We start from the raw sequence: 17,543 nt of genomic DNA on the forward strand, positions 1-17,543 counted from the left end.
TAAAAAGCAAAACATTTATATTAAAACTGAAATAAGTATATCCTATTTAGCTTGGGCAAAGCCAACTGGTAGCACCGGTACCGGTTACTAAATTGGAAATATTGCACTTATGTAGTAACCATCAATTTAATGGTTCATCAAGTTGATTAATAGTAATTGGGCAGCCCGATAATATCGAATCGCATAGATCAGCGGTTCCCAAACTAGGGTCCGCGGACCAACTGGCGTCCGTACGGCAGTTCCAGAGGGTCCGCAAGGAGAATTAGTCTTTATGTTTTCAACATTTGGCTTTAGCAAATGTTTTAAACATTAGTCTATGTTTTAAACCAGTCTTTCCCAACCTTTTTTACACTACTGCCCCCTTAGGCTAAATATTATAGGCTAAATATTATCGCCCCCCTCATCTTGCTTTATAGTGAAGTATTATATTAATCGTTGTCTAACATCATATTGTCTTAATTCACTTTCGTTTCGATAAGCTGTCAGTCATATTTTAGGTTGTCTAACATACATTCACTATGGGAATTTATAAATACATTATTTCACCAGGTTATGTCATTACCAGGAAAAAAAATCAACTTTCTGCACCAAGACTTTTAATCAGGGGTCGGTCGGCAACCTTTTCTAATCGCGGGCACCAATCAAACTCAAAAAGGTCTCTGCGGGCCACACAAAATGTTAACTAAATTGTGTTATTAAAATGTTAGAACAACTGTGAATCAGGCGGGCCACGGGTTTTTTCATCCATACTACCCTAATGAAAAGTGTACCGGTAATAGAGCTACTTTGAGGAAACGCGATAACCATAAATAGATAGTGTAAATAAGTGTTTGTTAATGTTTTTAAGTCCGGGCGCACCTGGCGAGCGAAGTGAGCGCGATTTTTTGGGGGTATACCGGCATTTCTTTTAAATTTTCTGCTAGTTTTTATTACATTGTCGAAAAAAAAAATAAAAAAATGTTAAAAAAATATATGTTAATATTTTTGAATACGTTTTCAGTTTGTCCGCGACGCACTTGACAGCCTTCCATGGCGCAACAGTAAAGAAGCATTGATCTAGCCTAAAGACAGCATCAAAACGTAAACAAACTGGAAGTTTTTTGCCCGTACCGGTACTAAGTTAAAATAGTCAAAACAAGATTCGTGTCTAGTTGTCAAAGTGGCGGCGGGTCGAATCCGGCTCACGGGCCGTAGGTTGGCGACCCCTGCTTTAAATATGCAAACATTTTTGCCGCATATAAAACGGTGAAACGCAACAGCAACCAGCAACTTTACATAAGAAAGCCAATTATTACGTAACAATGGCCGGAAAACTAGTACAAGTTTGCATTACGGAAGTTGCCATTTAAGGTTAAAAGTTACAGTGCTGTTTGTTACTATTTTTATGTGAACTTTTTTTTTATTTTTTTTATTTTTTTTTTTACTTTTTGGAATCTGTCAACCTGGCTCTGCACGGAAATGAAATAAACGCTCTTCACTCCCATGAAATATTGACAGCTTTTAATACAAAATTAGTGCTGTGGCGTTCCAAATTGGAAAAAAAAACTTTGACACTTTTCCAGAGCTTAATCAATTTTTGGATGATAACGAAATTAAAGTAAATGGTGATATTATTGAAGTGATGAAATAACACGTGTCCATTCTCAGTGAAAAAATCTCACATTATTTTCTAAATTTAAATGAAGTTGACAGATTTCATCGTTGTATTAACACCCCATTTACACTCAAGTTGGACGATTTACTTTCAGAATCGAATGAAATTCAAGAAGATTTTATTGATATGATTAACGATGGTGGCGCAAAACTTCTTCACCGAGAAATGTGCTGCAGTAAATTTTAGATATAGGGTCAGTCCTATCCAAATCTCTCCAAGACGGCTCTAAAAGTAGGCTACTCGTTCCTTTTGTAACCACCTATATGAGTGTGAGGCAGCTTTATACAGTCTCCTCAATATTAAAAACAAATACCGCAACCGACTGGATGTAGTACACGACATGAGAGTTGCGCTCTAAAACTAAACCAAACATTGATGCGTTAATTGCAGCAAACCAAGTGCACCCATCTTATTAAACTTTTACCGTATTTAATAGTTTTTGCTTTTTCTTTCATTGTGTGGTTTTTGCATTCTTCGTATACCATTCTTTAATTTTTATAGGGCCGCAAAATTTCAAAATAAATGCAAAGGGTCCACCAGGCAAATTTTTTAGAAAAGTTTGTAAACCGCTGGTATAGATGATACGCGATACCAAATATGGTAGTATCGGAACTCATACTAATTAAGGTGGCTTCGAACCGATCCGATAACAATATTGATATGGTCATTTCAAATATGATTTGCGATCCATCGTAGCAAATTTACGTTGAAAGTTAAGTTTATCGAAGTTAGTGTATAGGTCAGTGGTTCCCAACCTGGGTGCCGCGGCACTCTAGGGTGCCATTTTTAACACTTAAGGGTGCCGAGATATATTTCAAATTCTTTGGGATTCCAATTTTTGCTCTATTGGGAAGCTTTTTAAAACAATTTTTTGTGTATGATAAAAGTGCCAAAAATTAAAAGGTTTTTTCAACCTTGTTGCACAGTCAATATGCTGTTTCAATCTCGTTTATTGTAACTTTACAGTTAACCACTTGGCAAAAATACGAGCAAGAGTGGCGCGAACTATTTGTAGTTTTTGTCGGGTGCCGCAAGCTCAAAAAAGTTGCGAAACACTGATATAGGTTAACAACTGGGCTTCTTTATGCTAAAAGCAATTTTGACCTAGTAACTTGGAAAGCTATAGCCTAACTTTAAAATTTTATTTTTGTTAAATTTGCTTGGTTGAGCAGAGCAATGACGTAATTTGGTATGGGATCGGTTCGCGGTACTTTTCTATAAAAATATCGGGTATCTGTATCAGAATAAAATGCCAAGAATCGAACATCCCTAATAGTAATAATCGACATAATAACAATTGATTCAAAAATAACTCAGACGGTGCTCCCGAAAACATTTGTATATTTGTTAATGACGGCATATTTTCAAACCACCATCAGCACGCACCATCAATGAAAAATCAATAATGCAAAAATAACAACACTGCTATTTTTGGGTCAATACTAATAAACTATGAAAAACTAGTCCATTATCGCACCCACGAAAATAAAAGTCGGCAAATAAACGCTATACTGTAGGTGTGATTTTTGCATTGCGCAAATCGATAATATCCTTGTAATATAGCTTTGTATTATGAGTAACCCCTCTCTAAAAACGTTAACGAAACGAACTGTGTGGTGTTCTCAAGGTTACTTCTTTATAACGTCACATTTAGATGCAACTTTGTAATGGTGACGTCATCTCTGAAAATTACATGCCACCCAATTAAACATCCTGGACTCGCGCCTACCTGGGCACTGGGCCACATGGTCTACACATGAAACAAACACAGATAATATACTAAACTGAGCACCACATAAACATAATTACTATATATACAGCATTACGTTTGCCTACTTTATTTTTTATTATTTAGTGTTGTATAGTAATATCAAGTACGCAGAACTGTATTTATCAAGTTTGTGTACGTCGGATGCTTAAGCAGACTTCAGTTTGCTTGGTTCTCCTTGCATTCCATTACTACGAAAATAAATAGAAACGGTAAATTTGCGTTAGATATTGGAATAAGAAAAACCTCTCACAACTCGCCATACGATTTGATGTTTTGTAAGCAAAGTTAGAAATGAGTTTTAGAAATAAAATAAAATTTATCTAATTAAACAATAGACCACTTCAAATATAAAAGGAGCTGGGGTTGAAGAGTCGCTTAGAAATATCTGCAACATACGCTAACCTGATTTTCGGCGAGTTCTGTTTCGTCTACTTCATTTATCCTTAGGAATTGTGAATCCATTTCATTGTTTAATCTTCGTTTCGCAGTGCTGTTTCGAAATCCATAAAACCCATATATTGTCAATCCTAAAATTCGAATAATAATAATCACTTTCCATTCGTAAGGTCGCGTGCTACAAGACTTAGCCACCACAACAGATTTAACCCATCTGCGTTTATTGAATAACAATATAGAACGGTAATCAACCTGCAGGAGTAACGTTAGCTTCACAGTTTTGTACTAACAACCAGCCAGGGGCGGATTTTTTTATTTACGCCGGACATAAAAATATTTAAAGACTACATCACGAAGTTACGTCATAACGTGCCATAATGGTGCTGATATCCTTTTTGTGCGCAAATTTGCAATTAAAACGTTTTTTTTTCTGCCAAAAGCGAAACAAATTGCGTTTAATTGCATTAAATGGCAAAACGGCTAAGCTAGAAGTGACGTACACCTTAAACGTGATGTATTGGCATTTATCAAGTTGATTTGGTAAGTTGTAACAGGCCGCGCGAAGAACGTACAGTAAGTTTGTCCTGCTAAACTTTAAAGTTAATAACGTGTTACGTAAGATACAATGCTGATATTTTAAATACGTTATGGATTTGCCACAAGTTGAATAAGTGAATCAATTATTGAATTCAGTTTTGAGACAGCCTTAAGATCACGAAGCAACTAGCCTACGTTAAAATAGAAGACATACAATCAATATAGTTACTTGAATCGCCCCCGAAGTATCGTTCATCTAGTTTAGGTTGGCAAAAATTGTGATTTGTTTGAGTACGTTATATTTAGAATGTGGAAATAGTAAACCATTTAAAATCGAGTAAAAACGTTGTATGTAGGCTTATAAATTCTTTGTTTACGTTAATTCAATTAAAATAGGCAACGAATATATATATTGGAAGGTTTGGGGGCACGACACATAACTCGGTTAACCAGTGGAAATAACATAGTTTTACTGTGTTTTAAAGTAGAGGGGAGTGTGGGACCAGTGACTTGAAAGATGTTTTTCCCTTTCCATTTAAAATGGATATTTCAATTTTGACTGTGGTATCAAGATGCAACGTCATCTTTGTCTAAGAATTATCTAACAAGACGGAAATCGGTGTAAGATTTGAAACAATAAAATAATTTTTGAGGCGAAAAAGTCAAATTCTCACATTTGATAGAATTTGTATAATGTATTAGAGCAAAGTTCTTATTGGATGTGGTTTAATAGGAAAAAATATCGTTGTATTTTAGTTAGGTGAAGGCAAAGAGTATACCTGAAAAGCTAGTCTTAAGTTTCAACTCAGGCCATGCCAAGTGCAAATGGCCGCCATGGGGACATTTGCTTTTTGTTTTAATGTTAAACACGTACCAGTAACAGGGACCATCAGTTCACAATGCGCCCGGTTGGGACCAGTGGATCAGTGAATCTTGGTCCCCATGACATAAACTTGGTATTAGTTTTTAGATAACATGCCTACGTGTAAGATATGAAAGCAAAAGTACAGTCAATACTTTGACCAAAGCTCACCGAATTTCTGTAAAAATTTCTGTGCAGTTAAATATTGAATGAGTAGTCGCCAAGCTTCCAAAAAGTATGGTGTGAAACATAATATGTTTTTATATATTATATAAAAAAAACATATACAAGACCCAGTCATCCATAATAACAGACAATCCTGAAAAGATATTGCAGCACATCCAAGTGGTAGTAGTGAAGAAGGCTTAATGTCTATTTATAGTGATAGAGAAAGTGTTGAGAAAGATTTTACCAGCAGTGGCGATGATGAATCTGTTGAGGTTAGCATTCAGCATCCTATATACATCAATACCTTTGTTGTAGTGAAGGTTAGGCCAAAATTATCGGCCAATGAAGCATAGGAATTCCATTGCCCAGGTTACTGATGGAGCAGATGACGAAGGGGATTATAAAGTGACATTTCCCCCCAAAAAATATAAACTCATTTAAGGCTATTTATTTTCCAGAAGAAAACTATTCTGTTGGCAAGAGCGACTTTATAGCTATTCTACCGCCACCAATGCCAGTTGCAAGCGAAAAATTCTGTCTGGAGTGTCGGATGTTCTGAAGTTTGTAACTGACTTGTTGAGCGATGACCTGTGATTTCACCTATCGCCTCGGCATCCCTATGTGTGATCTATTTAGGAATTAAAACTGTTTTATTGTTTAATCGTATTCAGTAGTAATATCCTAAAGGTGACATTTGATTCAGTAGTTTAACTTAAAGACGACGTCATCACTTTCGAGTCTATAATTGCTTGGTAGTCCACTTTAAATGATAGAAATGACTTAGTTGCCGAGAAACTGGCCTCCTTGATGGTTTGTTGCCTTGGTAGGCTAACTGACTTCTGAATCAGCAGAATTATTCGCCTAGCGAGTAAACAAACCACAGAGATTGCCAAGTTTCTTAAACATCTTCTAGGCATCTCTAAACTTGAAAGTTGGTGGTAGGATTAAACGTTATAACAGACCACCATGATATCATTAACTCGATAGTGATGACGTCGAAATTTCTTCTAAGGGACATGGTACTTTAATTTCCTAATATACTTTGGTTGTTAGAAATATAAATTGAACTGTAAACCATGAAATAGTAAGAAAAATAAAGCAAATATTGCAGATGAAAATTCCAATTGTATTGAACGGTGTTTGAGTTCTTCTTTAACAAGATGTTGTTAACCAATAGTACTCAACTTCACTTGATTAGCTTTTTTGCATGTAAAATAAACAACTTTTCTCTTTTTACATTTGGAATTAAATGCTGTGGTCCGTTGAAGGATAGATTAAAGTTCATGTTACGACTTCCAAATCTTTTTACGAAGCAAATAAAACCTGCAGATGCATAAACGTCAAAAGTGACTTACTGTTCACACATCTCCCCTTTTACAAATGGAAATAGGTAGCTAGCCAAGGAATACATTTTCTGTTATGTTTTTTAGTAGAGACTATGCAAAAATCATTTGTTTTAGTCTTGTCAACTCCGCCCCCTACAACTCTCCTTCAAAAGATTAATACATACACTTTTTTTGTTTTTTTTGTTTTAATTTTTTTTGTTTAAAATATTTATGGCCATTTAAATGTTTTCTACCAACCAAACACAAAAAAGAAACTAAACCCTAGTAAACCCACCCTCATAAAAATATCTCCTAATACCCGCTAGAAAAATAATGTATGTTTAAAAAATTTCTTGACAGCCCACCCAACCCAAAATTAAAATTAAAAAGTATTTGTAGCCTTAAAAAACCAAAAAATTAAAACAATAAAACCGTGAAAGGCATCAATAGGCGCGCGTGGGGGGCGGGACGAACCGGGAAATTGTCAAAGCACTTGGAGGGGCGCGAGCGAAGCGACGAAACACTTTGATGTAGCCACCCTTTTTGTTCAGGCAACGGTTATGTTGCTCTGTGTGCCTCTTTAGATCACGTGCCAGCGACCGACCAGCGAACATATGGCACCACTCGCCGTCCGGCGGCTAAACTTTGCCATTTATCATAAGAGATTGTAAGAGCAACAAGCTGTTTTACTGAGACGAGACACTTCTCCAAGGGACAATAAAGGGAGAATAAAGCGCAGCAATTAAGGGAGAATAAAGTGCAGCATCCCCAGGGGGAATAAAGCGCAGTATGATGCTAGTCTCCCTTTTGCTTTTCGAGCTGAACAAAGCAAGCGAATATGAACGAATTCTATATTGAAGTTTTTCAACCGCTAGATAGGTGTCGATAGCTGCAGAGAACCAAACCGATGATGTCACAATATTTAAGGTTTTTGTTTCCCAATCAAAGGACCAATGGGAGCAGACTCATAAACCTATTATATGTACCTGCTTGTCACATTAGGCCATGTCTGAAAAGTTGAAAGCAAAATAATAGCGGCAAAACAAGATGTGTCCCGAAAATAAATTTTCGGCCTATCTAATTACGCGATGCATTTCATTATTTCACCCTGATTATAAACATAATAAATTGCGCGATTAGCTGTTTGCTCACGAAAGTATTAAAATCGGTAAGCTACGACAGATATTATATAATAAACTTACCTATAATCATCCAAACGCCAAAACGAATCCATGTTTCTTTGCTAAGCTCACACATTAAGTAGATGTTGCACAAAGTGGATACAATGGGCAAAGTTGGTAAAAATGGAACCTTTGTTAGTTATACGTATAGTTGGATATTATGTTTAAATGTTTCTAATAGTTCAAACTTACTTTAAATTTGCATTGTGTTTCATTTTGTTTTTGGCATCCTATGATTATAGATAGCAGTACTATCAAAAGCATACTTAAAGATCCAACAATCAGAAGCGGTATTGATGAAGTATTGAAATTAACAATTGAAGAACATAATACAAAAGAAAGTACACCTGGAAATAAAAAATGTGACTAATTTTTTTATAAAAAATATAAACAATACATGGTACTCTACTAATGTTTTCTTCAGTTCGGAAAATATTTACACTAGAATGTATAGCAAATTTCAGGGACATACAACGGTTTTCAAACACCTTGATCCGGTTTTCTAACGCGGGTCGAAATTGAGCTCTTACGCAGGTCACAATTGAGCTTTTATTATAATCATGGTTACCGTAAGAACGCTGGATTTGAAAATAGTGCAAATAGTGCATATGCATAATTTGCCAAGCTTTAGCACAACTGTGCTTCATCAGATCACAGCAAGAGTAAAAGCAAATGAAAAAACGAAATAATGGCCATAAGATTTAGCCAACCTCACCTTTTTGCAAGCACACGTTTGTCAAAACGAACAGTGAGCTGACGCAAAAACTTGCGTAGCTGCGTAAAGCTGGGGGAGTCTGGCATAGTGTCAATGTGGAATGTTGTTTCACGAAATTCAAATAACCGATAAATCGTTTAAATGTAATCCCCATTACCCTTGCAGAAATGTGAGTGACTACATTGTATGTATTTCCATCTTGGCGCTTTCGCCTATATTTGGTGATTTTAATTGCTTTTATGCTTACTTTTATTGGCCAAGCACGTTTGTGCGTAAGTTTGCCATAGTTATAATTCAATTTGTTGTCAAATAGTCCAACTTTATTCTTAGATCTGTCTATTTTCTATTGCACTACAGGACCGAAATTCGAGTAATATCAACGTGACAATAACATCAAATTAGGATTAAGGCCAAAATTAGACTAACTAAGTCGTAAAAAGAGGTACATGTAAATAAGACCTAAACTGCCTTGATGTGTGCGGTTTTGGTTTTATTCTTAAAGGTTTAAGTTTACGCTAAGATTAATTGTCTTCCTTTTGTAAGGTCGCGTGCTACGATACTAGCCACCACAACAGATAAACTCATCTGCGTTTATTGAATAACAATAGAACGGTAATCAACCTGGAGTAACGTTAGCTTCACAGTTTTGTACCAACAACCAGCCAGGGGCAGATTTTTTATTTAAGGGGGACATAAACTAATTTAAAGACGACATCACACATTTACGTCATTACTTGCCATAATGGTGTTAGTATCCTTCTTGTGCGCAAATGTGCAATTGAAAGTTTTACTTAAAATACCCTACTAAAGGTGATGATGGCAAAACGAAATTTCCAAACTCGAAAAATTGCGTTTTATTGGATTAGATCAGGGGTCGGCAACCTTTTTCTAGTCGCGGGCCAAAACCAAACTCAGAAAGGTCTCTGCGGGCCGCACAAAATGATAACTGAGAACTGCGTTATTGAAACGTTAAAACAACTTTGAATTTGGCGGACCTAGGATATTGCACTTAAAAGCGTGTTTATTTACATTTACAGAAAAGGCGTTCGTTTGGTTTAAAATTCGACCTCAACACTTCGTCTTCCATACTATTATGAAACGTGGAATAAAACTACTTTGAGGGAACGCGATAACACTTAAATTTAATCTAGCTCAGTGTTTATTAAGCGTTTTAAGTAAAGGCGCACCTGGCGAGCGAAGCGAACGCGATTTTTTGCCGCTATTTTTTGTAAATTTGTTGCAAGTTTTTATCACATTGTCGAAAATAAAAAATGTAAAAAAATATGTGCAATATTTTTGAATAGGCTTTCCATTTTTTCGCGACGCATTTGACAGCCTTCCACGTCGCATGAAGACGTAAACAAACCGGACGTAGAATGATCATTCGCGCGAAGCGGAAAAAATGTTCGCAAATACGTAGTTAAAACAGTCAAAAGTATGTGAAATGGACTCGTGTCTCCTTGGTCAAAGAGGAGGCGGGCCGTAGGTTGCCGACCCCTGGTTTAGATGGTAAAATAGCTAATTTAGAAGCGACGTAGACCGTATAGATATTGTAGGCTATTGGCATTTATCAAGTTGATTTGGTCAATAAGTTGTGACAGGCCGCTGGAATAACAAATACGCACAGTACGTTTGTCCTACTAAAGTTTTAAGTTGAAAACGTGTTACGTAAGATACAATGCTGATATTGCAAATACGTTATCAGTTCGCCACAAGTTTGAATAAATTTACTAATTATTAAATTCAGTTTTAAGAGAGCCTTAAGGTCACGCGGCAACTATAGCCTACGGTAACATAGAATATGTACAACCAATATACTTCATTATCAAAGTGACAATAAAATCAAATTCGCCATACCTATCCCAGATACACATTTGTAGACAATTTTTCCACTTTCATAGGTTGCAACATTGTTGTTAGGACAAAAACATATTTTAAACCACGACAAATTCAAGGAACCATTTGATTTATCAGTAGCATTTATTGGAGAGTCAGGTTGATATCTGTATAAAACAATAATTGTTTGATTGGAAAATATGTTATCCCTAAATTGCCTATAACAAAACAAGTCTTTTTCGATAAAGTATTGCTTAATCACCAGACCTATTTATTACGAACTTGCGCAACAATGCACTCAATAAAACACAATGAAAAATCAAAAAATATTTTCTTAATATTTGTGGGCTTTTTGCTAACCTTATGATCAATATGCAGGTAGCTACCAAGGTATAAGCAAGGAGAGTGCCTATTGACATCATATCAACCAGATCGCTCAAATCAAACAACAAAACCATAACAGCTAAAAACAAAGTTGAAAATTTTTAAAACTCAAAACATTTAATTAAATTAAACAATTTACCTGCTAATGCTCCAGATAACATAGTTGCTGCAATAGGCGTTTTGTATTTTTTGCTGATTTTGGCTAAAGTTTTAAATAGTAATCCATCTTGAGCCATTGCGTATACGATTCTTGGCAATGGAAACAAACCACCCAATAAGCTGTAAAGTATAGATAATAATCATCAATTTGTGTTAGGTAATAATATCGCCTGGGAGGCACACAGCCACCCCTTTTTAGAGCATATAATGTTATACACGCAGAGTTGTACAAAAAATAAGCACACTACTGATAACTCGGGGCGGTCCTTTTACATTAAAAGTTTTCCAATTTAAAGCAAAAAGTCCGTTTTTTTGCACCATTTAGACTGGTTTTAGCTGCATTGCGTACCAGTTAGCTCGACAACATTATACGGACGTTACATATGTTATATCAACAGTATGTGGACAGGGAGGGAACGATGAGGATGTAACGTTCCCGCTACGCGAGGCTCCTCCTGTTACGATGTTAAGTTTACTGCGCAAAGTAGACAAGTGCCAAGCAGATGCATCGAAACACCCAGTTTAATGTTGTAAGGAACCTTACATAGAACGGCGCAAACCCACCGCGGTCACCACGGAGAAATTCTCCTGGGGACAGTGTTGGTGGGTGCAATATCATACTGCTAAATGTGGAAGGGCTTTCCTAAGGCAAACTTAACATCATCGAGCAGCCCAACAGCAACAAAGCTTCAAATCATCATACTCCAGGAAACCCATTGGTCAACATCTACCAAACTATCACTTCCCAACTACGTGCTAGCTTGTTTTATGGGAAGCACAACCCATGGTCTCGCCACAGTCGTTCGGGAAAATGTGAGCTGGACGCATGAGGGCCAGTCTCCCTCAGCATCGGATACGGAATGCCTTGTACAAATGTCAACGGTCATCATATTGTTAAGGTGTACAAGCCTCCACCCTCTCACCTGCCAGCTACATCCCTCCCGTTGTTTCCAACCCTTTATTTACGCTGGTGACTTCAACTGCCAACACGTGACGTGGGAATACAAGTCAAGCAGCAGTGATGGAGACACTCTCACCAATTGGACCGCTAACACCGTCTCACTCTGCTTTACCACCCAAAGGACGAGGACAGTTTTCACTCCTGATGGAACACCGGCACCTACCCGGGCCTGGCATTTTCGGCGATCGTCAGTTGCTCGCCACTTCCAGATCGACGAGTGTTGGCAAAATTTTCCCGCCCTCAGCATCGTTCATCGCTGATTACTGCGGGAAACCTTGTGGCTTCGGTCAAGAGCAAGACCGCGAAGCGATGGAACTTCCGCAAGGCCAACTGGACGGACTCCAGCCTGACCACCAACGACCGGGCACGTAAGCTTCCACCTCCAAACAGCACCGATGTGAACCAGGCATCAGTCGTTCAGCAAGCTCCTAATAGAAGCGGCTAAAATGTCCATCCCACACGGCTACCGCAAAACATACACGTCATGTTGGAATACAGATTGTGACCGTCATTACAGCGCCTTTCTTAGCGCCGCCCCGGGTACTGAGTCGCGGCAGCTACTGTGCTACTAGCCCACTTGAACCAACAACGTCCTACCCGTTGGACAAAGGCAGTTGAATCAAGCGATTTCACGCACTCTAGCAGGAAGGCATTACCAGACTCACCGGTAGGTCGGAAACTCTATCGAGGTGTCCCATTTCCGCCAATGCCAATGCCTCGCAGTTAGTAAGGAACAAATCCTTCAAGCCATCAAGCCGCGAGTTATCACGACTAGTGGCCAAGGAAGTCGGTCCAGATACCAACCTATCGAAAGACATCCCTTTGAGGAGCTGTCCGCGGCCCTTCAACATCTAAAGTCAGGTAGAGCCCGGACCCGGACAACTTTTGTACAGAGTTTCTGATCCATGCCGAGTCTCCAAGAAATATGCATACGCTGATGATCTGGTGATCTTGCATGCTGACAGGAATTGGCGGAGTGTTGAGAGTACTCTTAGTCGGTCCTGTTTGACCTCTGAAGTGGAGACTAAAGCTCAGCGAACGCAAAACGGTGTCGGCCGCCTTCCACGTCATTAACAAGGAAGCTAAATATGAACTGTCCGTCAATACCAATATAAGAACTTTTGGTTTTGCTATACTGGCAGGCATCCAGTCCGCTGAGCTGTGCCTCAGAGGAGCGACATTATACGTTTAGGTCGCCGCGCCCTCATGGAGCAATATTTTCTCCATCGCAAGATTAAAAGGCCAGCAAACGTCAACCAAAGGCTACCATCGAGACACTCCTGTGTACCGGCTGCCCTCACATTATTGCAGGAAAGTGAAAGCTCTTGTATGTCTGAATGGATGGCCATCAAATAGAACGAGGAGTGGGGATTACCTCTCTCCACCACTATTGCCCCAACGGACCCAATAAACCTTCCTGTTTTGTCTGCCTTGGTGGGCCTGGACTCGCCTTAACACGCTGAGAACAGGGGTCGGTGCTTTAGGTATTGTATGAGCAAATAGGGCCTGGCTCCTTCTGCGGTCTGCGATTGTGGCTTGTTTGCGTGTCCCTTGTACCATTTTCAGTTATTAATGCATGTGCTAAACTAAGTTGAAATGAATTGTGACGACTTCTACATTTAATGTGCCTTTACAAGTAAATCGTAGTCAAGTTAATATTTGATAAGGGATGTTTTCTACTGTAAATTGTACCGTAGTCTACATGTAAACATTAACTCAGTATATTATGATTGAAAGAATCACCAAAATTTGTAATTATTTAGGGCAGTGGTTTTCAAATTTTTATGCTTAGTGGCCCCTTTGAGAGGTCTCAACTCTCGTGTCTCCTCCTTAAAAATACCTAGCATTGTATTTGGCGTGTTTTCAGTTGTTTTCATACTCCAAGTTAAGCCAAACGAATGAATGCACTTACTCTTTAATTTAAGAAATCGGTAAATTTACTTCTTTATTTGTTCTGTTTTGTATTGAGCCAAGAGAATGCATTACATATTTTTGTGGATTCCGTTTAATGCACGCAAGATCAGAAAAAGCAGCCTTGCAAAGATAGGTAGTTGCGAATTGAACGCACAATATGACGGCCTTCTTGCTGAGTAGTGGGTACAAATCTCACGTAAACAACAAACTGAAGCCATCACTTTTTTATCAAATGCCAGCTTCACTGGAGTGTTGAAAGAGAAATATTTGGCAGCAATTACTTTTTGAAAGCAATAGCTTTTTGGTACAGTTTTCGGTTTACTGCAGTACTTCTATTTTAAATAAGTCCAGACGTGCTTAATTGCTATAATGACCAAATGATTTTTAGTTGTTTATTGAATGATAGCATAGAGTGGATTAGGTTGACGCCAATGTTCCCTCTGAGCCTGTGTAGCTCAGTTGGTAGAGGGACGGTCCCGGTATGACCGGAGGTCGTGAGTTCGAACCTCACTGCAGTATGTTAGCTTTCTATCCTGCTAGTTTGCTTCACTGATCGACAGATTCGGTTAGTCTGCAATAACGTATTATTGATCGGTAATCGTAGGTCAAAAAGCAGCAACAACGAAATGTCGATTTTATAGAATATTATGGCTTTGTTATTTTATTAAAACTACTAAGAAAACATGTGTATTGTGTTCCAAATTTTAAAACACCTATACCCAACAAACTACAACGCTATACATAACGCAGAAAGTCACATTACCAACAACAGAAGGGTTGCGGAGAATCTGTCAATCGGTTTGACGCAATCGACTGGAGGATTGGCCGAACCATGATTGGCAGTAGGCTACTGGCTAAGGTCGTTGATGAATTCTCTTGCTCACTATGCGAGATGGTTTATTTCCGCCATGTTTATCGTCAATAAAAGTGTTGTAACGTAACGGTGTTTTGGAGGTTCTCCAGGATTATCTGATGAAACGTGTCGAAGACGGAATTGCACAATGTGGCGGCACCACGTTTGTCACTGTTGCATCACTTTTAACTATGACAGAACGGTTGCTATCAGTTTTTACAAATATATCCGGAACCAAGCATTCCCCAACTGTATAAAAAAATTGCATTAGGAATTTAACAATTTCTTGTTTTGGAGGTTTCAAGACTTTCTAGTGCTGAGTTAAAAGTCTAACCCAGGCGTTCATCTGCTGGAGCGATGGTAAGACGAAATATAGCCCAGGTTGCCATCGGCATATAGGCCCCGAATAAGGACAAACGAAAAACTAAATTTTCCTAGAACGTAACACGGTTTTAAACAAGTCTTTGCATTTATACCATATCACATTTTACTAAAAATGTTGGTTCGTCCCAACGGCATATTTGGTCTCTCAGTCGAAACAAGTAATTTAAATCAATTGTCTTTGGTCAGAACCAGGGATGCCAGCACTAGGTCTTCGACCTAAACAATCTAGTTTTCTTTGGAGTTCATTTAGGTTTTTAGGTTTTTTTTTAAATATCAAGAACATCTTAATTTTTATAAACGAAAGTTTTACAAAACTACACTGAGCCCAACAATTAACCAAGCCTTAAAACATTTTTGGGTGCCTCGGGTGATCTACTATTATTTCTCCTTAGGAACACCAGAATGTGTATGCCCGAGGTATTCAAATCTTTTTTGTGCAAATTTGCTTTTCTCCAACCGGGCAACATAGATGCTTCTCATCTAGTCGTTGAAGCAAACATCGCAAATTTGCAATTTTGCAAATGCTGTCATTTGGAAAAAAACACTGGATGTCATCTAAAAAATATCAAAGGGATGTCATCTAGAAATAACGCCACTCCTGGTTAATCGGGTGTGATATCATTTATTAACTTTTGGAAGTAGCTTGGTGCCGAGGAAAGCCAAAATGGAAGTGGCCTTGGCTTGTGATATTCCCTTCTTAAAAAACAGATTTTTATGCAAAATTTATTGCATTATTCTTGCAATTCGACGAGAGAAACCTTAGCTAACTTGTTTCATACATAACGTTGTCCTAGGAACTTTCAGCTGTTTAAAGGAGTAGGCCTATCTTGTAAGAATGTTTAAATTGTTCAGCTTGATACGCAAATCGTTAGCATTCTGGAGGTATCCGAGTTGGACCTTCCAATAACAGGGTCTCATACCGGTGACACTTAAGGTTCTTCTTGTTTGTCTCGAAACCCCCAAGAAATCCTGCTGCTGCTCTGTAGCTTGTTTATAGCATCCATTTCTTCTACCAAAGATTTATACATTTTAGTCTCGTACCAATTTTGCTAGCTTCTTTGAAAACGACAATTCATTGCTGTTCACTTTAAAAAGAGCTTTGAGAATAACTTCATTTGCCACGGAACAAAAAAATCGTGTCCTCAGTACGGCACTTTATCTAATGCAGTGCTTCCCAACCAGTGGGCCCATTGGTGGGTAGCGAAGCTATTTCAGGTGTGTCGCGAAGCATTTCTAAATGTTACAGTTTTCTATAAGATCAGGAAAAAATTGTTATTATCATTACGTAAAATTTATGCAACAATGTAACAACTACGTAACAATTAGATATTCCGACACTCTTAATGCTACGTTACATGTGAGCTTGTCTCCAATCAAGCCTGATCGTTTTGATCTGATAATATTTAATTTGCAAGCTCAAGTTTTCCATTAATAGGCTAGTAAATTGCATGTGTATACATTGTTTATTTTCTCATTAATTTGGCTTTCATTCGTTTGGTCACATCTCATTATAGGTCGCACAATAAAACTTGCATTAATAGTGGGTCACGGACTGAAAAAGGTTGGGATCCATTGGGTCTGAAATAAACGAGAAGTCGCAGGTACTAGCGTCCTGAATGCGTGCACCAAGTTCCTGGATCGATTCTCCTGGTATGCGCCTTATTTCGCTTCAAAATTTTAACCTACGAAAGTTTAGGATTAAACTTCTCATCCATGAAAGCTTTAATCGGTCCCATCTCCAAATTATTTATTTATTTGGGTCGATAGCTCTGCGAAAACTTGAGCTTGTCTTCGGAACTTCGTAAAATCGTGAGAGATGGGCGGAGTTACTTTGCGAATTAGGAGAAACTGAACGTACACCAGAAGACGCCTTTTCAATAATGCCATCATGGCGTCCACTTTTTGCAGATGACGTATTTTTGGTTATTCCGCTTGCTTCTGCATAAATTAGAAAAATACCACCGTCGTCTTCAATGTTGTAAATCAATGAAAATGAATAAATATTTCAAAATGATTACGGCGTAGAGCTGCGCGTACGTACGATAATTCGTGGACCAGGTCAGTCGGATCGCTTGTGACCTGGTCCACGAATTATCGTTCGTACGCGCAGCTCTACGTCGTAATGGGTACCCCAAGTGGATACTTAAAGAACCTCGTCGTAAATCAGAGACTCGACAACAAACGGATGGATTAGTAGTTTTACCGTATATTCCAAATTTAACAGAGGTCGTCCAGCGCATGTTACGCGATTTTGGTTTAACAGTGGCGGTAACACCATATCAGACCCTGGGCAGGATGATTTCCCGACCCAAAGACCCCGTGGATATATTTGACACAAAGGGGGTGGTTTATTGTATTCCCTGTGCAGAATGTTCCGCAGTGTACATTGGGGAAACGGGACGAGCATTTAATACGACAAGGAAAGAACATCAACGAGATGTCC

General features: G+C 38.4%; 1 protein-coding gene across 1 annotated transcript in view; it reads right to left on the reverse strand.

Annotated features, from left to right (window-relative positions):
- Window positions 1-7,399: 7,399 nt before the first annotated feature.
- Window positions 7,400-17,543, reverse strand: part of LOC146168182 (high affinity cationic amino acid transporter 1-like) — a 63,714-nt gene continuing 53,570 nt past the window's right edge. Inside the window, exons 9-13 of the mRNA XM_083386231.1 lie at window positions 10,969-11,108; window positions 10,806-10,908; window positions 10,467-10,612; window positions 8,610-8,688; window positions 7,400-7,532 (exon numbers count right to left, since the gene is read on the reverse strand). Coding sequence (XP_083242357.1) covers window positions 7,400-7,532; window positions 8,610-8,688; window positions 10,467-10,612; window positions 10,806-10,908; window positions 10,969-11,108 — 601 coding nt within the window. The remainder of the gene's footprint in view (window positions 7,533-8,609; window positions 8,689-10,466; window positions 10,613-10,805; window positions 10,909-10,968; window positions 11,109-17,543) is intronic.

Source organism: Ascidiella aspersa, chromosome 1, assembly GCF_963924565.1.
Source record: "Ascidiella aspersa chromosome 1, kaAscAspe10.2, whole genome shotgun sequence".
Lineage (NCBI taxonomy): Eukaryota > Metazoa > Chordata > Ascidiacea > Phlebobranchia > Ascidiidae > Ascidiella > Ascidiella aspersa.